General features: G+C 38.9%; 1 protein-coding gene across 12 annotated transcripts in view; it reads left to right on the forward strand.

Annotated features, from left to right (window-relative positions):
• LOC117413950 (voltage-dependent L-type calcium channel subunit alpha-1D-like) overlaps positions 1 to 24704 on the forward strand; it is an 84704-nt gene that overhangs the window by 46539 nt on the left and 13461 nt on the right. For 5 of the 12 annotated variants that reach the window (XM_058999875.1, XM_058999877.1, XM_058999881.1 and 2 more), the window contains 27 exons: positions 237 to 462; positions 573 to 780; positions 1050 to 1170; positions 1533 to 1647; positions 1828 to 1888; positions 2230 to 2287; positions 2564 to 2696; positions 3132 to 3261; positions 4538 to 4597; positions 5882 to 5988; positions 6515 to 6602; positions 6832 to 6939; positions 7034 to 7086; positions 7625 to 7771; positions 8129 to 8330; positions 8870 to 9028; positions 9650 to 9760; positions 12050 to 12133; positions 17242 to 17274; positions 18271 to 18399; positions 18915 to 18980; positions 19201 to 19292; positions 19635 to 19794; positions 20156 to 20283; positions 20608 to 20704; positions 21505 to 21607; positions 22692 to 22793. In XM_058999875.1, coding sequence (XP_058855858.1) covers positions 237 to 462; positions 573 to 780; positions 1050 to 1170; positions 1533 to 1647; positions 1828 to 1888; positions 2230 to 2287; positions 2564 to 2696; positions 3132 to 3261; positions 4538 to 4597; positions 5882 to 5988; positions 6515 to 6602; positions 6832 to 6939; positions 7034 to 7086; positions 7625 to 7771; positions 8129 to 8330; positions 8870 to 9028; positions 9650 to 9760; positions 12050 to 12133; positions 17242 to 17274; positions 18271 to 18399; positions 18915 to 18980; positions 19201 to 19292; positions 19635 to 19794; positions 20156 to 20283; positions 20608 to 20704; positions 21505 to 21607; positions 22692 to 22793 — 3081 coding nt within the window. Of the gene's footprint in view, positions 1 to 236; positions 463 to 572; positions 781 to 1049; positions 1171 to 1532; positions 1648 to 1827; positions 1889 to 2229; positions 2288 to 2563; positions 2697 to 3131; positions 3262 to 4537; positions 4598 to 4676; positions 4737 to 5881; positions 5989 to 6514; positions 6603 to 6831; positions 6940 to 7033; positions 7087 to 7624; positions 7772 to 8128; positions 8331 to 8869; positions 9029 to 9649; positions 9761 to 11525; positions 11610 to 12049; positions 12134 to 17241; positions 17275 to 18270; positions 18400 to 18914; positions 18981 to 19200; positions 19293 to 19634; positions 19795 to 20155; positions 20284 to 20607; positions 20705 to 21504; positions 21608 to 22691; positions 22794 to 24704 lie in introns of all 12 variants that reach the window. The other 7 variants (XM_058999876.1, XM_058999884.1, XM_058999879.1 and 4 more) reach the window with 4 other exon arrangements.

Below are 24704 nucleotides of genomic sequence, written 5' to 3' on the forward strand. Positions count from 1 at the left end.
GTTTTTTGTAAGTCAGAGGTGGGAACCCTAGTAGAATGCTGTATTTGATACTGTGCTTGAAATGAACTACTTGCTTTTTAAAACTGTGTCATTGTAAAAACCGCCCTTTGAAATTCATAAACAGGCTTCTGAAAATAGCCCTTCTTTGTTTTTTTTAATTGTTATTGTTGGCTGGTCGAGCAGCAGCAGAGCAGTATTAACCTGACGCCTTTTGGATTTTTTTGTTTTTGTCACAGATATTGCAAACAAGGTTCTCCTGTCCTGCTTCACCTGTGAAATGTTGGTGAAAATGTACAGCCTGGGTCTGCAGGCGTACTTTGTCTCGCTCTTCAACCGATTTGACTGCTTCGTAGTGTGCGGAGGAATCATAGAAACAATATTGGTAGAGCTCGAAATCATGTCACCTCTTGGAATCTCAGTGTTTCGATGCGTGCGCCTCTTAAGGATTTTCAAAGTGACGAGGTAAGATCTTCAGCACTCGTGACCTGTAGATTCAAGGCTTGGCTCTCATGGAAGAATGAACGTGTTGATTCGTGATTGCTGTGCCACGCTCCTGCTCGTTTTTATTTCAGGCACTGGACGTCTCTGAGTAACCTGGTGGCTTCCCTGCTGAACTCCATGAAGTCCATCGCCTCCCTGCTGCTACTGCTCTTCCTCTTCATCATCATCTTCTCACTTCTGGGAATGCAGGTCTTCGGAGGCAAATTCAACTTCGATGAAACGCAGACCAAAAGGAGCACCTTCGATAACTTCCCACAAGCTCTGCTAACGGTGTTCCAGGTAAAGGGTTGTAATTCTATTGATGATTTTTTATTAGAAAACTTTTTCAAATTAGTTGATGAACAGCTCAAAGAAACATCACAATTGTTTACTACCGTTTTGGTATCTTTATTGGGTGCTACTGATTGGGAGTAAAGCCTAAAACAAAATTTTCTGTCATGCTTTTATTTTTTTTCTACAGCGTGTTGTTTATGAATCAGCTGTTTATTTTTATATTCATTTCTATGCCAAAACCTTTTTGTTGATGCTGTTTGCTTGTCTCTGCCTAGATTCTCACAGGAGAAGACTGGAACGCTGTGATGTATGACGGCATAATGGCATATGGAGGCCCATCATCCTCTGGAATGATAGTTTGCATATACTTTATTATTCTCTTTATCTGTGGTAACTGTATCCTTTGACATCCAAATAACCGAGATTGCATTTCATCATTTTTATTTATTTAAGCAACGGCACGCTCTGCAGCTAGGTGGCATTTCATATTAGGCTGAGTCATTTATTTACCTTCTATAAAGTAAAACATATTTATAGGAAGGTATACATTCCATTGTGATGCAGATCAATCACAGACAATAGCAGGAGGGAGAATAACAATATATTCAACAAACTTACATTAATGAGTTCAGTTGAAATAGAAGGCTTACTGCACCAGGTTCGTTAGCTTGCCTTAAAGGGTATTGTTGCTATTGTGAACCTTTTTTTCGTAAGTTATCTGACTCTGTATGCTTCAGTTTCCTTAAGTTGATTTCAAGATATCCTTCTAAATGTCTTCTTGGCTATTGCTGTGGATAACTTGGCTGATGCTGAAAGTCTAAACACTGCGCAGAAAGAGGAAGCAGAAGAAAAACAAAGGAAGAAGAGCGCCAGGTAGATATACCAGCGCCAGTGACTAACAATAAGCATATCAAACATTGGAGGCTACATCTTTTACATGAAGAATTGGTTTGCATGACCGGTATCACTGGCATCATCAGTATGTGCATTTTTAAACTGGGCACGCTGGCTGATTTACCGTCAATTAAAGAGATTTTCTTCTTCTTCTCACAGAAGTGGAAATTCAGACAATAAAGAAGAAGAGACACATGAGGCAAACGCTCCTGATGCAAAGGTAACTGTTTTTCAACAGAATAACAGCGAATGTGATTTTCAGTATTGGAGACGGTTTGCATTTGAAGCATTAACACTGCCTAAAGCGTGTCAGTGAAAAAAAAAACGTCATGGAAATCTTTAAAGTTTACTACTGTTTTTTTTTTTTTTTTTTGTCGATGTTCTTGTATTATAAGTTACTATGGAACTGCTGCTTCGTGATATACTGTAGAAAAGTTCAAATACAATAATGTAAACTTGATGCATGCCATTGTAAACCCAGCGAGGATGCTAAGCTAGCGGACCTGTACCTGAGTGCTCGTGTGCTGTCTGATCTGTGTGATGTGGTTGTGAATATTGCAGATTCCAGTGGAAGATGAGGAGGATGATAAGGATCCCTACCCAGCAGGAGATGTCCCGGGTAAGAATTGAAGAACTGGGGCTCCTGAGTGGCGCATCCAGTAAAGGCGCTCCGCGTGGAGTGCAGGATGCACCCTATAGCCTGGAGATCGATGGTTCGTATCCAGGCTATGCCACTTGCCGACCGTGACCGGGAGTTCCCAGGGGGCGGCGCACAATTGGTTGAGCGCCGCCCAGGTAGGGAGGGCTCAGGTCGGCAGGGTAATCCTTGGTTCACCGCGCACCAGTGACTCCTGTGGCCAGCAGCCTTCTTTATCTTGTCCATCTCTCTCTGCAGGCGAGGAGGAAGAGGAGGAGCCTGAAGTCCCAGTTGGGCCCCGGCCTCAGAGGCTGTCTGATCTGACCATGAATGAGAAGGTCACCCCCATCCCTGAGGGCAGTTCCTTCTTCATCTTCAGCAAGACCAACATGTGCGTAGCAGGACCAGCCTGCACTTTACTGTATAGTGTGGAAGAATCACAGCAAACCTAATGAAAGTGTTTGCTGTGCACCGCAAGCGAGCATCTAAACCACTGTGCAAAAGACCAGGCCCGTCTGCATTTGTGGTTTTAGAGCTTTTTACAGGCAGGGATAGAAGCTGTAAGGAAGGCATTGTGAAATCCATGGCTGATCAGGATAGAGTGTGGCAAATGTATTGTGAACGTCAAAGAGAATGATATCAAGAATAAGACAAGTAATAAGACAACAATTGAATATAAGAAAAAACAAAAAGCAAACAAAACCCCAGCATGCTCACAGAATATGAATTCTGTGTTTGCAGGTGGGCCAGTGCATTATGAATATGGGTGTATAGTATATTTTCTGTGCATGGCTGGGATTGTCTGACATGCCTTTTTTTTGTGCAGAATTCGGGTTGGGTGTCACAAGCTCATTAACCATCACATCTTCACAAACCTGATCCTGGTCTTTATAATGCTCAGCAGTGTATCGCTGGCAGCTGAGGACCCCATACGCAACTTCTCCGCTCGCAATATCGTAAGTAAAGGGTTTTAACCTGTGTTTAACAATACTACAAGTTAATAGGAAAACCATTTACATGCTGTATGTACTGCTGTATATACCGGTACTTTATACAATAATTGAAGCAATTTATGATATTCTTGTATATGTGCAGTTGTTATGCTTTTTTTCAATAATTTTACTAAGCACAAAATAATAAAATAAATCAGTGGACCACTGGTACCCCATGCTGACAGCTGAGATATATTTAATTAGCTAAAGTGAAATAGTTTCTTTGTATTGTAGCTAGAACCTCCCCCCCCCCATCTATCTTACTGCATGTATTGCACTTTGTTTTAAGTGCCATTTATTTTCTTGCTGCTTATATACAGCAATGGCCAAAAGTTTTGTACATTTTTCATTTTTTGTCAGTTTTTTGTTCAGTACATGTATATGTAATTCAATATGTTAACTTAGCATTATTCAGCAGGTTTAATTCGACTTGAAGCTTAGTTAATCCTACAGGGTGATGCTAAACTTTTGGCCGTAGCGGTACAGTTCAGATATGTGCATGCTTTTGCACTTGCTTCAGAACAGGCAAGTGCCCTTAGACAAGAGGTTAACGCCAACGTTCCATCAGCTTTCCAGAAGCAAGCGGGCGTGACGTCAGGAGGTAGTGGGCTTGCTGCTTTGTCTTGAGGGAACAGAGCGTGGTACTGTGTGGTACATAGCGGAGGCCAGGCTAAGGCAGTACTGCCACAACCTTCACTTCTTTTGTTGTCTGTTTGATGAGGGTGATATAGGAGCTGCAGTTGCTGTAGGTGGAGGGAAACACGTCTTGCTGTTATGCTAGGACATTGGTGAAACGTGGGTGTAAACAAGGCTATCTGAACATAGACCAACAAGAAGTGCTGTGGGAGGGAAATAACCCACTTACTGTATTGCTGTAATAAATATTTGCTGTTCATGAAATGGGTTTAAGTATTGCTTTAAGTTTTTAGATAGTGTTTATATGGTAGTAAAGACTTCCACCTTAGTGAAAAATTAGACACATGCATTATTGTTTGCTTGGGCTTATTTAATCTTTTTACCATCTTAAAGAGAGTCTAGAAAAATGCAGATGGAATTTATAACAAAAAAAAAAACATTAAGGTGGAATGATTTTATTTTTATATTGTAAAGTAATTTGAAGCTGCTGTTTTTGTTTAAGATTGCCATGTTTCTAATCTTGTTCATATACACTGTATTAAAGCATGCAGTGATCAGTGTGATGTATGAATGCTGCTGTTAAACATGTATGTTACTTTTGCAGATACTTGGTTACTTTGACTATGCATTCACGTCAATCTTTACTGTTGAAATCCTGCTGAAGGTAATGCATTGTTCCTCGTCTCTGTCGACTCAACAGTGTTCTTGTGCAGTAACACTTTAACCATTTGATTACCTTCCAGGTCCTAGGCTATGCAGATTATGTCTTCACTAGTATGTTTACATTTGAGATCGTTTTGAAGGTAACCCCTTTCTGAGGCTGACAGAGCCTTGCTGCATTATCCCTGTGTGTCACCTGCCACTGAATGGAACCTGGCTTGTTTTATTTATTTTATTTTACTATTGCACCTCTTTTAAACTCCTATAATACTTACCATCACAATGCACTCATGAAGCATTGCAAAAACAGCTATTTTAAAATGAAAGAATGCAGATTTGTGGCATGGAGTGTGGAAGAATTTTAATAATATTTGCATTTAAAACCCACTTTTAAAATGCACATAAATGTATTATGCAATTAAAATATGCAAGTGAAGGGTCTGTTTGAAGAAGAAACAGTAATCATGCAGTAGCTTTAACTATAGTCAGGTGTTGGGTGCCTTTGCAGACTAAATGATCTCAAGCCTTACAATAGTTAAAACCTCAGGCTGAGCAATAGGAAACCAATCCTAAAAGAGGGAGCAAGAAGCATGTGCATTCAGGATCATTACATGGTTTTCAATCCTATCACAACTTAACTGGGAAGTGCATATAAACGCGTCCTGAAAACATGCACTACAACCTCTTTTGTAAGAACTCTGAAAAAAGAAACTTTCAAATGTGATTTTGTTGGGGTTCTTACTGACGAGTTTCTACAGCAAATAAAATTTACATGCACTTGTGGACAGATTCTGTTTTTTTGTATTATTTCCAGTACTCTTAATTTTGAAATTTGCCTGCTGGATTTTCTATCCAAGAGCTGTATACCTCATTTGCTTTCATTATGGAATGTGTGATCAATGGCATACATGAATGTGACAGTAAGGGATGGGTTTGCTTTTTAAGAGGCAACAAACTGCATGTTTTATTGCCACATCCCTTGCTTTGAATATAAAGCTATTTATAAAAAAGAAATCGCTTACTATACATTCATGTGAATGTAGCCAAAGATACAGCAATGTGAAATGGAATGCAGGCTTGATTGCAATGTTATGCAGTGAAGCTTACCTTGCTGAATATATATATATATATATATATATATATATATATATATATATATATATATATATATATATATATATATATACATATGTACCGGACTGTTGTGCACCCCCATGCCTTGCTGTGTGTAAATTTAAGTTTTACAAACCACAAGCGATCGCCTGATCCGATCTTTCCATTTTTTCAGATGACTGCCTTTGGGGCATTTCTCCACAAGGGGGCGTTTTGCAGAAATTATTTTAACTTGCTGGATTTGCTGGTGGTGGGGGTCTCCCTGGTTTCTTTTGGAATTCAGTGAGTAACGCTTTAGCTCTTTATGAAATGGTTCAGAAATCAAAACACCCAGTATAACTTTATATTAGACGATGTCAGACTGTACATGTAACACGAATAAAGCTAGTGACTGCAGTGTGTCAAGAATATCGAATAGCAATGGAAAAGTGTTCTACTATAAGTGCCATATACTTATGCCATCAGAGGTGCTGTAGGAGACAGACATTATACAACCACGTCTCTCTCAGAAATAAATATGATTGAATAAAAAATACACATGAAAAACATTGAGGCAATTAAAAAAAGAAGTGCTGGTCGTCTTCTTGTAACATGTAATATTTCTCTTTGACCAAAGCACCCAAAGTAATCCGGTGAACTGAGATTCCAAGCGTTCTGTGGAGTTGAGCAAGCCCTTTGATCATTTGTTTAAGTGTTCGCCCCATCGCAGTTCTATTGGATAAAAGGTGTTTCGCGTGTGATCGTAGTGATGTTGTTTTCTGCAGGATGACCTGCACTGGTCTGAACCCCTTTTTTGCCTGTTGTCTAGATCATCGGCTATCTCTGTAGTGAAGATCCTTCGAGTGCTGCGTGTGCTGAGGCCTCTCAGAGCGATCAACAGAGCCAAGGGACTCAAGGTATCCAGCCTTATTTAACATTACATGCATCGACTGGTATGTATTCACTTTGGAGTTGGGTGCAATGATAGAAAATATAACATCAAATTCTTCCGTTAAGAAGTAAAGGACATGCCATGTTTCATCGTCATTACATTTAAGATAGCACAGGATTTTCCATTGATCAATAAAAAGAAGGCCAGTCGTGTATAATTGAATCTGAATACCTGTCCTCTGTGTTTCTCTGCAGCACGTGGTCCAGTGTGTCTTCGTTGCCATCCGAACCATCGGCAACATTATGATCGTTACAACCTTACTGCAGTTCATGTTCGCCTGCATTGGAGTACAGCTCTTTAAGGTACACCCTTCTTTTGCTGTTGTTTACAGATAGCTTCAAAAATGCTGTTAATTGTTGATTGGTGGTTTGTATATTTGATATATTTCTTTCACAGGGCAAGTTCTATCGGTGCACAGATGAGGCAAAGACATGTCCTGAGGAATGCAAGTAAGATTAAATACAGTAGCAGCTTATTATTTAAAAAATTACCAGTTACTTAAAATTACCAGTTACTCCTATGGGTGGAAACATATTTAACTTACATGAACTGGAATAAGGGAGTGGGCAAAATATTTAAATCAGTGAGATATGGCCTTACGTTACAGTAAGTATAAAATAAATGTTTAAATATGAAATGTGAAAATGTATTATAGCGATGGTTTCTTTGCATAATATAATTAACTAATTAATTTACTTTCTGTGTAAACATTCATTTAAAATATATATATATATATATATATATATATATATATATATATATATATATATATATATATATATTTTATTTGCAAAATAAGAAAGTAAATGGAACGCTGAAGAAGTCATGCATGTAGGTGCGATATATGTATAATTCCATGCTTTTAACTTTAACAAAAGTACACATGATCAATACAGTGCATGTTTCATAAGTCAGTATATTCCATACACTGTCTACTGTATTAACATAACTTCTCCACTGTATCGACTTGTCTTTCTTTTTAAAAAGGGGAACCTACATTGTTTATAAGGACGGAGATGTGAACCACCCGATGGTTCGGCAGCGAATTTGGCACAACAGTGATTATAACTTTGACAACGTGCTGACTGCAATGATGGCTCTCTTCACTGTCTCCACTTTCGAAGGTTGGCCTGCGTGAGTATATTCTTTGTGTTTTACTGTGGTTAAGGCAAATATAGGACAAGTCATTAATCACTGAACTGCAAAAACTAACGTTTTACATATAGTCTGTACTGAAATCCAAATGCACTTCAAATCCTGTAAAATGTGGCATTGCCACACTTGCTATATAAACCTGATTTCTGAACAGGATTCTGTATTCTACTCTATGCCCCCCCAATGTCATTAACTGCTACACCTGGGGGTATATGTTTAGCTCCCATTTCTCCAAGGCTTCTTGCCTGTTTCCGTACCCCATGCTTTGTTTTTCACGTACTAGCTGTTGATAGGTTTAAATCATGTTGGTCCCTTTTTGGTCCTTTTATTCTGCAGGCTTTTATACAAAGCAATAGACTCCAACGGAGAGAACGTCGGGCCTGTCTACAACAACCGAGTGGAGATCTCCATCTTCTTCATAATCTACATAATCATCATCGCCTTCTTCATGATGAACATCTTTGTAGGTTTCGTTATCGTCACATTCCAGGAGCAGGGAGAGAAAGAGTACAAGAACTGTGAGCTGGACAAAAACCAGGTTAGCACAAACAGTCAAATTGCATACAGACCATGCAGTGCAACAGACCCAGATACTCCTGTTGTTGAATACAGTGTGGTTAAGTCTGGACCTGTATGAGACGTGCAAAGCCTGCGTTTAAATCTTTGGAATAAGTTGCATGTCACACAATAGGGGAAACGCACGAAACATATACAGTACAATGCACTGATATTGCACTTGTGCTGCCTTCAAGCTAAAGCCACTGCTGTTTATTCAAATTGCATTAAAAGGGTGCTGAGAAACATTCTTTTATTCATTGCTTGTTTTCATGCAAATTGGCTTCAGGTTTTGTGAAAGATCAGTCGATCAGTGCTCATGTTACTGTTAGAGTGGGTGACTTGAGTGATTTGCTTACTTGTGTTGCTTTCATTTCCATGGTAACCTGAGAGGGGGAATCACAATTGTTTAAGAGAATCAAAGCAAGCGTCACGCCTAAGCTTATAAAATGTTGTTTTCAGTATAACAGGCAGGGCCTGGGTAGTTTAAATATCCAAGAGCAACATGTTTCTTCTCAACAGCGCCAGTGTGTGGAATATGCCCTCAAGGCCCGGCCTCTGCTCAGGTACATCCCCAAGAACCCATACCAGTACAAGTTCTGGTACGTGGTGAACTCCACTGGCTTCGAGTACGTCATGTTCGTCCTCATCATGCTCAACACCCTGTGTCTGGCCATGCAGGTAAGCCCCACTTGGAGCCACAGTATTAAGACTGGCTAACATACTGTAGAAAACAGGGCTCTCATATAACGTTTGAAGTGACTATTTTGTTGTCCAGCTTGAAGACCCCAACGTAGTGAGTTATATAGACTGGTTTCACACTCCCAATCTTGGACTGCCTTGCGTAAGGTAGCATTACAAGTAGTCCGAGATAATCGGGGTTTGTGAAACCAGCCCATTCTGCTAGAAGTGTAATACGTGTTGAGATAGTCTCAGCTCAAGGCTGTTTTAATGCATAGGTGCTAGCTACCAGGTGTAGCCTCAATTTATAATGTGATTTGTGGGGGGTTTATCATGTTAAAATATGGGACAGGCTTTGTTACACCCTTAAAACACAGTATATGCAGTCTTCATAACTGTGTGTCCGTTATAGCGTAGGTGGTACCAGTTTTCCCCTCTCATTAAAATCCCTTTAAAGAGTCACCATTGAAAGGAAAACACAAGATATTGTCAAAATAATTCACTATGTTCAATATATTCCTAGCCTTGCTTATTTTATTGGCTGATATCAAAAGTGACAACAAAGGTCAGGCGTATCATCTTAACAGGAGTGTTTCCCCTCTTTGTTGTTCCTCTCCTCAGCACTATGGGCAGTCCCCCCTCTTTAACTACGTCATGGATATTCTCAACATGGTCTTCACTGGCGTCTTCACTGTGGAAATGGTTTTGAAACTCATTGCTTTTAAACCAAGGGTAGGTTGCTTTTTGTAACGATACAGTACAGCAGGTTTAGGAAAGAGTGAAAACATTACCATCCTTCCGCTTGTGGGCAGGAAACCGTACTGTATTTTTTTTAAAATGTCAGCAGCTGCAGCTTTTCTAAGATTTTACATGTTAAATCTCCAACCCCACGTTACCCTTGTACTTCACTGATAAGCTGTAGGGTAAAGAAGTATAGAACAAAACTATAAAACAGGCATGACCATGCAGTAAAGATGAGTTGTTCACAGAAATCAGAGACAGTAAGCGGAACATAATCTAACAACATTTCTTCTAAGCCAAAGTATTAATGCTCGATTTGTTCAGCTTATCTGTATTATTTATATTTTGATGTCCCAAACTATATTATATTTACATTTTCTTTACTATTATTTTTTATCTGTTTAATAACCTATTATGTGTTCCCTAACATTCAGAAAAGGCAGAAATTATAGCTGCATATCCCTTGTGAATATGCAGTGGTGGAAGGGACATTAGTTACTGCAGCAAGTTTGGGTAATAATGATCTAAGCAGATAAAAAAAAGATCTGGGGAATTACAGTAAGCAAACATATTAGAGGAGTAAGAAATGAAGTGATGTATTTATAATTCAAGCTTTTAACCAATGCATTTTATGACAGCTCTGTGTGGAGAAAAGGAAGAGAATGCTTGTAAGTGATTCACCGGGGTTGCTTGGAGTGTGTGAAAATACCATTTCAGTAATGCAGGGGATTACTTGTAATTCCTGACCTGTCCTTAATAACCCTAAACTTGAACTTCTCCCTTGAAGAGGTTCTTTTAAAAATGGTACAGGGCCATCCATTAAGAAAGTCAACACAAAAAAGACATTTCAGCCCCCTTCTCCCTCCCCCACCTTGTACCCTTGGACCCCAACCTTCCGCCTCCCCACCCAAAATTGTGTGCAGGCCCAGAGTCCACCCCCTGCTGCCGATATGTTTTAAGGATGGTCCCTGTGCCTTTTCAGAGGGGTGTATTTTTGTAATATTACTTTTGTGTCGATGCTAAACAGAATACATAGAATTTAGCATTCCCAGTACAATGTGCACCACAGGTGTTCCAGCGGGCAAACCGCTGTCTCTCCACACATTGGAGGAGATCTTGAAGGAAATGTACCTGCAGTCATTTTGGCCAATTAAAAAAAACATAAAATATCGTACTGGGGTGCATTTTCATTTCAACCTGGAGCATTCAACATTTTTGTAGCGTTCGCTGCAAGGTGTTTTTATCAGCTTTGCTGGTCCTCAAGTGCAGCATGCCTGCATGTGGTTTCTTTTGTTTGGTCCCCAACACTTAACAAAAAAAAAATCAGTCTTCTGGTTTTAAATACGTACAGCATGGGCTATTGTTTTGCAAATCACTCTTATTGTTTCTGTCATTGAAGTTAAAGTTTTTGTAAGTACCAGTTTGAACTAATGAAATCAAACCTGAAATAGCAGTGTATTGAGTTAACTGTTAATTGAGTTAATTGAGTTAACAAATGGTATTTGTTTTAATAAACTCTTGCCACAGATATTTAGATCATTAAAGTAGTAAGAATTAATTATTAAGAGAGACTACCCTTTTATCAACTACTGTTTCCCAAAGTGCTAAAAGTACTGTCATGCATGTGTTGCTCCCTTATTTGTTTCCGCAGTTGTCCAAACAGTAGAACGTCTATAGATACAAGATACTTTTTAGTTATTGTTTTTGTGCCCTTTGTTAACCCCGCTATTTGCACCCTACCTGCTCCCTTATGTAGGGTTATGTGGGGGATGCCTGGAACGTGTTTGATGCCCTCGTCGTTATTGGCAGCATTGTAGACATCGTTCTCAGTGAAATCGACGTGAGTATCCCTCACCTCCGACCCCCTGATCCTGGACAGGTCACTTGCTGGGGCGCTGGCTTAGAACCCTCTGATCTCTAACTGTCTTTGCTTTTACTGACTCTCCTGCGGGCAGGCGATCTCGTTGCTCAACTACTGTACTATCTGTGAAACCAACAGGCTCTTTTAGAGACCTAACCCTCAATCACTACAGCACCTGATTTACAGATTACCATTCGTTTCATACGGACGCTGTTACATTGCTGTAATCACAACTTCATTGCTCATTGGGTTGTTCTCACAGATACAGCAGGTGGGCAAATGGATTTTTCTAAATCACCCCTTGGTTGCGGTTGTTCTTGATCTGTAACTCTTTTAACTTCTCTGTTATTCTGTCGTTCTCTCTCTCTCTCTCTCTCCCTCTCTCTCTTCCTGCTCCCTCTGGTTGCTTGCACTAACAGCACTATTTTACTGATGCATGGAACACTTTTGATGCCTTAATTGTTGTTGGTAGCGTCGTCGATATTGCTATCACAGAAGTTAATGTAAGTATGTTTATTTACTCACACCCTCAGATCAGACAGCATTGTGTTGCTTTGCTACTACAGCATCCACACAGCTGAGACATGTTAGAAATACCAGAGTAAATGCCTATTTACACCGGACGTGATTCCATTTGTCTTGTGACACTACCTTTCACACCAGTGGCGACAGGCGCACGTGATGTAATAGGCGACTCTTCTCTGATTGGTCATTGGTCAGTTCCAGAACTGTCGCATGACAAAATAGACACCAATCCTATTTTTATGTGCGTCGCTTCAGTGTCGCCCATCGCATTGCAGGCAGTGTGAATGGTTCGTATCAAAACGACATGTTTTTTTTCTTTTTTTTGTGTGTGTCGTACTTCACATTCGCTGTCGCACTGCGTCCGATGTGAATAGGCCTTAACTGGGCAAGTAATTGTGGTGTTAAGTATTTTTTAAGATTATGAATAAGTAATAACAGTTTATTACAGTAATATCTCAATGTCAGCTTCATGACAAGTTCTAAAGTTATTATAATATAGAAAGTATTAACCCTATTTTTACATGTTTAAATGTTCACTTTTTATTTTATTTTACACAGGCTTGTTACTGCAGCCTGTCATTGTAATTAACTGTGTACTATTGCCTTCTCATGCATGATCGTCAATGTTCTGCTAAGTGTTGTTTGTTCTAACTATGAAAGGCTCACTATGTGGTTTGAATGTCCTTTTATCTAACTGTGTTTACAGATTTGTGACAAGCAGCCTTCCTGTAAATGCTGCTTGTGACACAATGATACAACTGTTTGTCTTCACATTTAATTGATGAAAGATCTTTCATTTCCTTTTGTTATATTCAAGTTTGTACCAGCAAAACCAGTACAGTGTCACAGGTTTTAAGCTTCATAGCATGCCCTGTCTCTAAAAACATACGAATAGAGTGCCTTAGAATATTGTCTAATCCTTGTTCATATTCATTCTGTTTTCTAGAAACTTATAGAGGCAAGTATAAAAAAACAACACAATCTCTGATTTGCTTGTAATCTGTTTTATTTAAAATTGTTTTCACCGTTTTTTTTTTTTACACTGAAAGCACTTTTTATCCAGGTCATCTCACTTTTTAAGGTTTTGTGTGAAAATAAATATAAATATACATTTAAATTATTATGTGCTAGTGCTTTGAATGTTAAACTGCAGTAGCCGGGGATTTACATTCTAGACAAAACTTGCTTATTCCCTCCTTTTTTTAGTGTTCACAGATTAGTTATATTTTAGCTGCTTCAAAAAATATATTGTATTACTTGAACTTATTACTATTTATCCAGAATTAATTGATAGCATTTTCATTTTTTTAGTTTTGCAAAACCATTTAAAATGTTCGATGACCATCACGTCACTAATTGAACTGACCTTCTGCATGGTCACTTTGGTTGTTAATATTGGACACTGATTTGTATAAAACAGCACATTATGACTTTACTGAACTGTCTTCTATGGCTAAAGTGCTCACAGTCTCACACACCGTAAAGTGGTGTCACCTAACACGCCCATTCCTTCCTTATTTCTGGAGTCGGTACACTAGTTTCAGGTTAAGCTTTTTTTTGTATAAATTCTCTTCAAAGGGTTTAACACTTTCGGTTTTAATTTAGAATTACGCACAATTACAGAAAGGTTAATAATTAAAAACTGTAATCCAATGTTGTTATTATAAATGCAAACAGGAGCACACAATAAAGGAGTAATGCTGTAGTATATAAGGGAGCAAGGTTTTAGAAGTACCGTGTCACTGCTTTTTACATGCATAGCTGGCTGTTTTTATTTGTATCAGTTTTACAGGGCCCATATACTCCTATAATTGAATTGCTAATTAGTGTAGAAAGCCTTATATAATTGATGGCCACCTTGAATTTTATTTGAAAGTAACTTTACTCGGGAGTTACATACCTTTCTGTAACCCGGAAATGTTTTATAAATGGCAGGCAAGTGATTATTGGTGGAGTGGTGTCTCTTTAGATAAACATGATAGTACAGTACAAACAAAATTGGATTTTCCGTTCACACGGACTGTGCAACATTTGCATTGAAGTAAAATGCTTAGATATGGCCCTATACATATATATTCAACTGACTCATAGCTTATCTCTAGTAATATTCCAGAATATTCACTGGTGCATTGATATATGTTTGGGAACCCTTCAAACTATGTACACAACAAAATTGTATACCTGGGGAAAGATTAGTTATAAATTGGTTATCTTTTCAAACACAGAATTTTGTGTTGTAATAAAGATTAGAAAAAGGTAAATACGCTTTAATTATGTGGTAACCTGAAAATGTCCTTTTTAAAAGAACAACAGAGTGCCGCTAAGTTTCAAATTGTCATTTTTTAAACTGTTGTGTGTCTCTGATGCTTCTGTTCCTACCAGTACAGTGCTGGTTTCTGCCATGGTGTGGTTGTGATTGTATTGTCTAATGTGTGTGTTTTTTTTCCCAGTTTTTCCTTTTTGTGCTGCAAAGTCAGCAATTGATATTATTCCCTACGCTTGTGTGTTTGTCTGCTAACATTGTGTTTTGTGTTTTTTGTGTTATTTTTGGACATCTCATTGCATGTCATGTTACTGCATGGATCCACTGCTCATCATGACCTCCAACCTTCACCAACCCCCCCCCTCCTCCACCCCAACCCCCGCTTTGTGTAATTCACTGCTCTGTCAGAATATTGGGAGTCTGAAAGAGGTAATGCTCTCATGTGTGTTGTGCTAACATTGTACAGATCACCTTAACCTGTCTTGTAACACATTCATTTTATGTTCCTGAATTCTCATTCTAGTTGGCTATGGGTCATTCACTTCCTCCGGTTAGTTGTTTGAATCTAGAGGGTGAACTTTGCTTTCTTTCATCGTTCTTATTAAACAGGAATAGAGCTCTGAACTGTCTGCATGCCCTGTACTGTGAGTGTTTTAATAAAGTGGTTGAGCATGTACACTAATGCTTCAATGTGTGCCACCGGAAACGCTGACAGAAACCATAGAACTGCAGCAGGCTGTTTGTGTTTCAAGTTGCATATGAATTGCAACTATATTTCAGGTGTACTAAAAATGGTTGGGAAAGAGGTTCTTATTATAGGGGGGTAGGGATATCCATTGTTATAGAAACAGTCACCCATTCGATCTTAGTAATGTTTTGAACCCTTTTGACAGTGATGGGCAGCAGCACATGACAGGATTGTGATGAAAGCCTACAAATGAACTCACAGTTACAGCATCCTGCACCCTTATAAAATGTTCCCATAGTAGAAGCATAGCAATGTGTAATAAAGCACCATGCAAGTATGCTAAAGCATAGGGAAGCATTGTAAAGCACAGAGAAGTATGGTGAAGCATATTAAAAAAACATAACAAACCAGGGTAAACTATGGTAAATGCATGGGAAAAGTGCAAAAATACCATGGTAAACTTTTATAAGGGCAGCTATTGGGTATGTTTCAAACAGAAGAAGTGTAGCCAGAGATAAAGCTGCTGTTTTTGTGTGAAGTTGCCATTTGTCCATTGGCAGGCACCTGTCAAATCAACCTCTCTCTCTCTCTTCCTCTCATACACTCTCACTCACTCCCTTGCTGGGAACATGAATAGGGAACGAGAGAAATACATGCTAACCTGTTTGTAGACTTTCCAATACTGATGAGTTTGGCTTTGTTTTTTTGTTGTTTTTTGTAGTCAGCTCTTTTAACTTAAGAAGATCATTTGTAGGGAAACCAGGTCTGTAGCTTACTCAGTCAGGTGCATGGGGCGCAAGGATGCTAGCAAATTAAGCACTTCAGGCAAAATGCTTTTATTGAACTGCACTGGTCTGCAATAATTATTGCATGGGCTGCTGATATCAATAGATAAACTGTCATCATTCAACAATGTCTTGCGTGGAGTGATTGTTTGTAATGTGTTGATGCCAAAGCATGTTTCAGAAATGTTAAGTAGGATTTTTGTTTTTATGAGCAAAGAGACATTTGGTTTAGCTTATGCATTTTATTGTTTCCGCTCATTGACATTAACAGATCACCCTGCAATAATGTATATACATTATATACGGATAGAGAACGTACGCTACATTCAGTGTCTTGTGTAGCTATCCTGGTACCATTGTTACAGCCATATTTAAGTTACATTTCTAGAGCAGATCCTCCTTGTCATATAGACTGAGACAGATAAATGTATGGCTGTGTAGTATCAGTAATTCTAAAAGACCCTTCTAGTTGAAATGTTTGCCATTGAAGTTTCTTTTAGTGTTGCTACATGTACCACAACTGAGTGTTTTCTGTTTATGGATGAGATGTATGGCTAGAAAGCACACGGGGTTGGTATAAAAACACAGACTAGACAGATCAAGAGGGGTATTAGCATAGAAACATTGGTAAGAGGAAGCAGTAATCACAAGACCAGGCCAGGTATGCATCTTAGGGAGCAGCACCCCGATCCCTCTGTGGATGCTGCCAATTCAGTGCTGCTGACAGACAGGCAGTCAATTAAGATTGACCAGCATTTCTTAAACTGTAGAGCAAGTTTTAGAGAAAAAGCTCATACTATATTGATGAACGAAAAGAAAAAAATTGCCCAAGTCAGGTTTTTAGCCAACTAAGATTAGTAAGACCAAAGAAATGATGGCAGACCCGTATACCTCCAGTAATTAATAATTATAACAAAATCCCTGGTTTTATTGCTACTGAAGGTTATGAGAATCATATAATGATTTAAATGACAGGGGTATTTTGACATGCTGCTGTTTGGATCAAGTCAATAGACCCTACTGTGTTCTAGCTGATTCTGATGAGTGCGCTACCCAAGTTTAAATATAAAGCCATTCATGTATCTTCTATAATGAAATGCCTATGTTATATTTTAAAGAAAACAATGGAAATTAAAATGTGACTTTGGCAACTTTTTGTTCTTCAGTTCCTATGCTTTTAAATGAGAAGAAATGAGAGGGCTGCCTGTAGTTAACAGGTGCTGCTCCTGTAGAATGTGTACCACTAACTAAGATGTTTGCATTTCATGAAGGTGAACAGATTTTATTTGAGCACTTGCTTTTTCAGCTCATCCCATGTTTAGTCATTAATTCAGCTCTTTAATTTTAAAGCCGACAGAAAGCCCCCCAGTGGGAGAGACTGGGGTAAGACGGACCACCTGTCCCCTGCGTTTTATCCTCATCTGCGTTTTTTTGTTTTAACTTTTATTTTCAATTACTGGTTTAATTGAGCATTTTCAAGTGTTGATTTTAAGGAGAATGTAAAGCTATTGTAGATACTGGTAATGCTGACTGAAAACCCCTTACCTGTACCCTTGGACCCAGCTTGCCCCTGAAGTCTAAAAAAGTTTTTGAACTAAATGCCTGACTTGACTTCAGCATGTTTTTATTTGATTTACCGATTATAATTTTTTTAAGGAAGCCATGCTTGTGCATATCAATGCAGTCAAGTATGGAAGGGTATATGGCATGCACCTTCACTTCCCTCCTGTTTGTTATCTTACAATAAGTGAATATGTGGCAGTGCTTTAAAAACAAGCTAGTGGTACATGTTAACTAATGCTGACAGAGGCATGGAGGTCCGATGGATTGGATGTCATCTTAAACAGTCCGCCCTGTATAAATAAGATCTAATAAAACCTAACAATACGGTATCAGTCAGGTTGAGTTTCATTTCATGATTAAGGTTAATTACTAGAGATGTGTCCAATTCTGACTTTCCATTAAGTGACAAAAAAATAATAAACTGCATTGAAAAGTACTTGCACAATTACACCACCTGGTGTTGCTATCTACCGGAAACGCTTAAAGGGGAAGAGATTTTAGCCTCGATATTAGTATTTTCTGAACCTCTCCTATAACTTGATTGAGGTCAGTTTCATCTTGATAAATCTGTGTACAGCAATGTTAAGTGACATCATAACAGTTATGCATGCATATTAGTTAATGTGTATCTAATAAATATTGCACAACGATAGGACCAGGTGTGCGTAAAATCAGCTGACCGAACTGTACACCAAACATAAGCTGTAAGTATGTTAACTTGTTGTTAAAGCATTACTGTCTGAAGCACTTTGCCTTGCCTGAGACCTACGCATGCAAGTCCTTGTTTGTGATTTCATTGCACGTCGTTCTCTCCAGAACTCAGAGGACAGCTCTAGAATCTCCATCACATTCTTCCGCTTGTTCCGTGTGATGCGATTGGTCAAGCTGCTGAGCAGAGGGGAGGGCATCCGGACACTCCTCTGGACATTTGTAAAGTCATTTCAGGTAAGTGGACTCTACTTATCCTGTCTGTCGATTTGCATTGCTGATCTGAAGATCACTGATCTTGAGTGTACAGATATAAAGCTCTGTGGATTGTTGTATTGTACTTTACATACATATAGTATGCTAGCAGGGTGTGTGCAACCCTATAAAAGGTGATGGTCTAATTATGGTCTTATTGTGCATTATACCCATAGGAGCCCATCACCAGAAGCTAAAAACATTATCCCTACACAACACAAAATGAACTGTCCTATGCTGTCCTATGCAGTGCATACAACATTTTGTTGCTATAATTGCAACAAGACCCACACTCGTCCCTTCATGAAAATACAACGTTTGTTACGTTCTGTACTGGCAGTCTTTATACTTTGATTTCATGTTTGTTAACCTACAGCTTGCCTGTAGTCTGATAGGAGAATGTGTTGAAATGGCTTCTAACCTTCCCTGCTGTGTAAGGGCTTGCTTTATTAAAGCCTTTTCATTTTACAGTTGCTGATTTTGTGTTTTTGTCCTAGGCTTTGCCATATGTTGCTCTTCTGATAGCCATGTTGTTTTTCATCTACGCTGTAATTGGAATGCAGGTAATTGTAAAAAAAAAAAAATAATTCAATCTGACAAAAATGACAATGTAGCAGTAACTTTAATGCATTTTCTTAGATGGATGTAGGTTTTTAAAAGCATTAACTGCATGTATCACAGACTCCGAACACCTCAGTTGTATAAAGCTGGTTTAGTATAACATGTGCCGCTGTGGCTGGTTTGTCTGTTTGTTAATGAGAACGTGCTTCTCTGTGTTTGCAGATGTTTGGAAAAGTTGCCATGGTGGACAATACACAGATAAACAGAAATAACAATTTCCAAACCTTCCCACAGGCTGTTCTCCTGCTGTTCAGGTAATTCATTTCAACATATCTCTCAAGGAACCTCCAGGATAGGCACGGTAAAGGCTTGGTCTGCTAAAAAAAAAAAAAAAAACTGTTTGAGCGCACACATTAGATGCCCGGTTTCTTAGGAATATCAAGAACTAGGTTTTTTGCACGCCTGGTTTATTTTGTTTACCTGTTTAACCAGCTGAACATAGGCAGCAGGTGTTGCATTGAGGTGAACTAGCCCCAGCCTAACCCCATGACAGGTGTTGCATTGAGGTGAACTAACCTCAGCCTAACCCCATGACAAGGTCCCCAGCCAAGACTCGGGTTCAAATTCAAGCCTTTATGTTGTGGTGTTTTTTTCAGGTGTGCTACAGGGGAAGAGTGGCAGGAGATCATGCTGGCATGCCTACCTGGTAAACTCTGTGACCCTGAGTCAGACTATGGTCCTGGGGAGGAATTCACATGTGGAAGCAACTTTGCCATTATTTATTTCATTACTTTTTATATGCTGTGCGCCTTTTTGGTATGTTTCATAAATATCTTTTAATTGTTTTTAAAATAGCAAACAAAGTTTCCAAAAATATCAAGTCATGTCTTAATGCAATGGCTACTGAGTCACTATAGTTTAACTTATTGGCAATCTTATACTTATTTTCTTTCCAAAACGTCTATGAAATAGTAATTGGACAACATTTGAATATGTATAGCACATTAACCATGCTTATGGTAAATGTGTTACACACACTGCAAATGGATAGATTCTTTGAAAAACTTTTAACAGTTCATTAACATCATCACGACTTAACAGAGCACAGACGAATTGAATATATTGTAACTTTATATACAGTAGTATTTTAATATACAGTGGTATAACTTTCTTTCAGATCATCAACTTGTTTGTTGCTGTCATCATGGACAATTTTGACTATCTGACACGGGATTGGTCAATTCTCGGCCCCCATCATTTGGAGGAATTCAAGAGGATATGGTCAGAATATGACCCAGGAGCTAAGTAAGGAAGAATGTGGACCGATTTCTTTTAGGGCATATACATTGAATGGTCTTTTAGTAATCAAGAATTGTACATACAGCTTATGAATAGTGGGGGTCAGGTACAAATCTCCCCAGACCAAGCCCATCAAATGTCTTGCATATTTGCATTTACGTCATTATGTTCTGATTTGTTTGTGTACTGTTTTTTTTTTTTTTTTTTTCTGGTGGCTCATTGAGGACATGATAAACACGCTCAAGATCGTGAGATACTTTATCTCGTGAACCTAATGGAATTCTAATTCTTGTTTTCGCCACTGTTCTTAATGTTGTAATGTTTTATTAGGGGTAGAATAAAACATCTCGATGTGGTCACGCTGCTCCGCCGCATTCAGCCACCACTTGGCTTTGGCAAGCTTTGCCCACACAGAGTGGCATGCAAGGTAAGACCCACTGCATATCTTCACAGAAAACCCACTGACACTACAGGATTGACACAGAACATACGACTGAATAACTCGACCATGTCATGGAACTAGTATGGACTAGGGCTTTCCCAAACATTCAGGAAAACTGATTTTACAATCGATCGTGTTTGAAATCACTTTCACAATACCTCCGTTTGGGTCCGGCCAAGACAGTTCCTGATCAGGTGTTTTGTGTTTTTATTTTCTGGTTGGCGAGTGCTAAATTTTAATGCGTGTGGGGTTTTGGTAATTTTGTTTGGTTGATCAAAGGATTCTCTCTCCATTGAACTACAGCAGGTACTCAAGGTTGCGACAGTCATTTAATTTTGATTGGAGGTGAAATAATTAACAATTTTATTTGTATTAAGGGCTTTAATTCAGAAAGAGGCGCAATGGTTTGATTTCAAACAAGTGTTATTATACATTTAAAACAAGTCACAGCAGGTGAGGGAATCATTCAATTAATTCTGACATCCTCGATTTATTTTAGGGACATTGTCTCAGTGCCTCTCATCAGTCATTCGGCGTTTGACAGCTCAGTTTGGAAACTCAATTACTAAATCTAAAGTTTGGAAACGAGAAAAGGCCATTTGACCCATAAATCCAACTGTGGCTTTAAAAGAGGCAGCAGCACTTGGGGATCACCCTGGATGTCATCAGCCAGGTCGTTATCCAGGGATTGCACCGGAGAAGCGCTGTAAAAAACTCAGATAAAATCCAGCTTTATCTTGTACCCGAGGGTATATTGCGGTAATGTCGTCTTTTTCTTTTTTCAGAGATTAGTAGCCATGAACATGCCTTTAAACAGTGATGGGACTGTCATGTTCAATGCCACATTATTTGCCTTGGTCAGAACAGCTCTGAAGATCAAAACAGAGGGTAAGTGATTATCTACAGTATCAGTGTGCCGATTAGCAAGGCAGAAGCTAGTTTACATTGCTTTGGTTTCTTAGACATATCTTTGAGATACTTCACAATTAAAAATCAACGCTATTACAAAGTCTAAGTTCCTCAGAGCTGACTCGCCTGATGCTTCATTTGGATTTCTTCAGACAAGTGTCCTGTTGGTGCAGAACCCAGCACTGTATAATAAATCACAAGGAATAATCTGAAGCACAAACCAGGTCAAAAACAAACCTCAGCAACCAACTCCCATGTGAATTCCATGTATTAAAGGCCACTGATACAGACAGACAGGTAACCACTGAACTTTATCAGTGAATCACAGTCAGACACCACTAAACTTCTTATGCTCCCCATCATCTCTAATAAAGATTCTGTTTTTTTTTTTCCTTCAGTTTTTAGTCAAACCAGCTATTGACGCCCACGTAGTGAATTATTTCGCACTGATTGAATAAAATAAACAGAAAGAGTTTGCAGGAATTAATCAGCTTGTTTTAAGGCCAGTGTTTCTGCTTGGGCCTATAAAAACAGCTGAAATTACACGATGTACAATTAGTATCACTAATACAGACCTAATAGTCTAGCTTGACTTCTGATGCACATGATTTCCACCAGATGCAGGCTTGTGGTTTATTAGGAGACAAAAGCAGGTGTCAAAGGAAGGATTGGGTTGCTGGCTGAGCGTATCATTTAGACTAAATCTATTTCATAACGCATGCAAAGATGCAGTGGAGTGTATCGTATTATACAGTGAAAAAGAATAATACAGTCAGGTGTGTAATAATTAGGGAAGAGGAAAAGGCAAGAAGGAAAGTTTGAACACAGAGTGGTTAACACTTGTAAGGGTGTGGGTGTAATATACATCCTGCCATTCTTTTGATGTTGCAACCTGCTAATTAGGGAAATGATTTAACCCTTGTGGTTTCAAACTGCATCAGCCTTCAAGACAATCTTAGAGGCGATGTAATAATATTTCTTTGAAGTGCACTTGATTCCTTTTACGTCATCATCAGGGCTAATACAAAGTTCCATTTTGCCAGTAAGATGTCTTATTCTCTAGGCAACCTAGACCAGGCCAATGAGGAGCTGCGAGCTGTCATCAAGAAGATCTGGAAGAGGACCAGCATGAAGCTGCTGGACCAAGTGGTTCCTCCCGCTGGCGGTTAGTCATCCCGGTTCTGAGCAGTCAGAAACACCCTGCAGAGTGCTTAGGGGAGCAGCCAGCGTAGTTTTGATCATAGATCTGTTTTAATAACCTGTCAGCCAGCTGCAATGTTACAGTAAGATGAAAAAAAACTGTTTGTTCTACTGTAAGGATTTTATTATTTATTTATTTTTTTTAAGTGTTTTCATATAAAGATTTTAGGGGCCCCCAGTGACTCACCTCTTGGGGCGCAGCCATATGGTTCATGTGTTTGAATCCTGTTGACGATCTTGGCTGGGGGGGCCCTGGGAGTTATGAATTGCGCTTCAGCAACCCCTGCTGGTCAGGCGCCCAAAGACCAGGCGGTGACCTCCGAGGCTGGGCCTTCCTTCCAAGGTTCGGTAGCTCGGTCACATCCGTTTCTTAGGGTTGATGATTGACTTGACAGTGGTCACCCCTTGATCTTCAGCCCTTATGATTGATAGGTGGGTTGCAGTCAACATTCGAGTTGGGCAAAAAAATGAATTGATAAAAACAAAGAAAAAAAGATGCCGATATTGATCTCAAGCCCAGTAGAATTTCTTTCAGTTGAGTCAAAATATAATTATTTTCCATTGAGGATCAAATATGTATTTGTTATTGTGGGACTGCTGGTATTATTTTCTGCTATCTTCTTCTCTACAAACATATTGAAAAGAATAGTTTAGTACTCTTAATGCTTTCCTATTTTACTGTGACTGCTGTTTAGTTTTCTGTTCAGAATTTAAAGCATCAGTATTTTGTTTAAACCACTTAAAGACCTAGAGGAATGCACCTAAATGCTTAGTTTACTAGCTGTGCCTCCAACATACCTTCCTAAAAACACTGACAAGCTGAGACAGTACTGTTGCTTTAAACTGTTTTGTATTTAGCTTTTAGAATGACTGTGTTGCTTGCATGGCGTAGACTACATTAGCACTGCATGTTTTGTTCGTACTAAATCTTGTCTTTTTTTGCTTGAGCTTTTCCGCAGCTTGTGTTCCTTTTATACTCTGTCCTTCAGAATATTCTGAAGCAATTCTGTTTTAGGGTGGTGGCATGGAACTAGTGTTGCCTCTTACCAATATCTGTCCCCTGCATTGTTTTTAAAGTCACAGACTCCTGCTTCAGAATTATTCACACAGCTAGCTCTGCTTGCCTGCATGTGCTGACTAGAGACGATAGGGGCCGGTGTCCCTAGAACACTGTTTTATTAGAGTTTCACATTCTGTAGTTGCTTACTTATCTCTTTAACTACTGGATTAACCGCATGATGACCGCATAGATCTACATGCTGCAAGGAATGAACTACTGTCAGAATGTCTCCTTATTTCTATAATGTTAGGGTTGTCATGCTATGATATGTTACAGTAACAACACTCTATGTTCTTTTATGTTACATAATGGTTTAATGTAACATAGAACATATAGCATATCTAGAATTAGAAAACAACAGTAATAATTCAGGGGTGACATTTCATGTTCAGTAAATAAATACGTTGCCACACTAGCATTTATTGTAGAGTGTAGTATAATTTGTTATGTATTTATATAAATAAGTTGCCTCCATTTTCATCCAGTGATCACTGTACTGCTTCTTTTTGTTTTTGTTGATAAGTGTTAGTTTAATTTCTATGGTCTTACCTGTTCTTCTGCCTCCCTTCTGTCCTCACCTCTGGTCCATTGCTGCTGTTATGCTCCCTATTGATTTTCTCAGCACCTAATAGGCTCAGACTCACAGTATAGATAGAGGTATAACAATGACCGTGCTTTTACAGTCCCAGCAAAATGCATGCAGAAATGCAGCCCCTGATATTATTTCTGTTTGTATTAAAAGAAAGAAACATCCTGTGAAATTTGTATTCACATTTTGTTATAGACACATATCATGACATCCCTAAACACTTTTCC

The sequence above is a fragment of the Acipenser ruthenus genome, chromosome 25 (assembly GCF_902713425.1).
Source record: "Acipenser ruthenus chromosome 25, fAciRut3.2 maternal haplotype, whole genome shotgun sequence".
Classification (NCBI taxonomy): Eukaryota; Metazoa; Chordata; class Actinopteri; order Acipenseriformes; family Acipenseridae; genus Acipenser; species Acipenser ruthenus.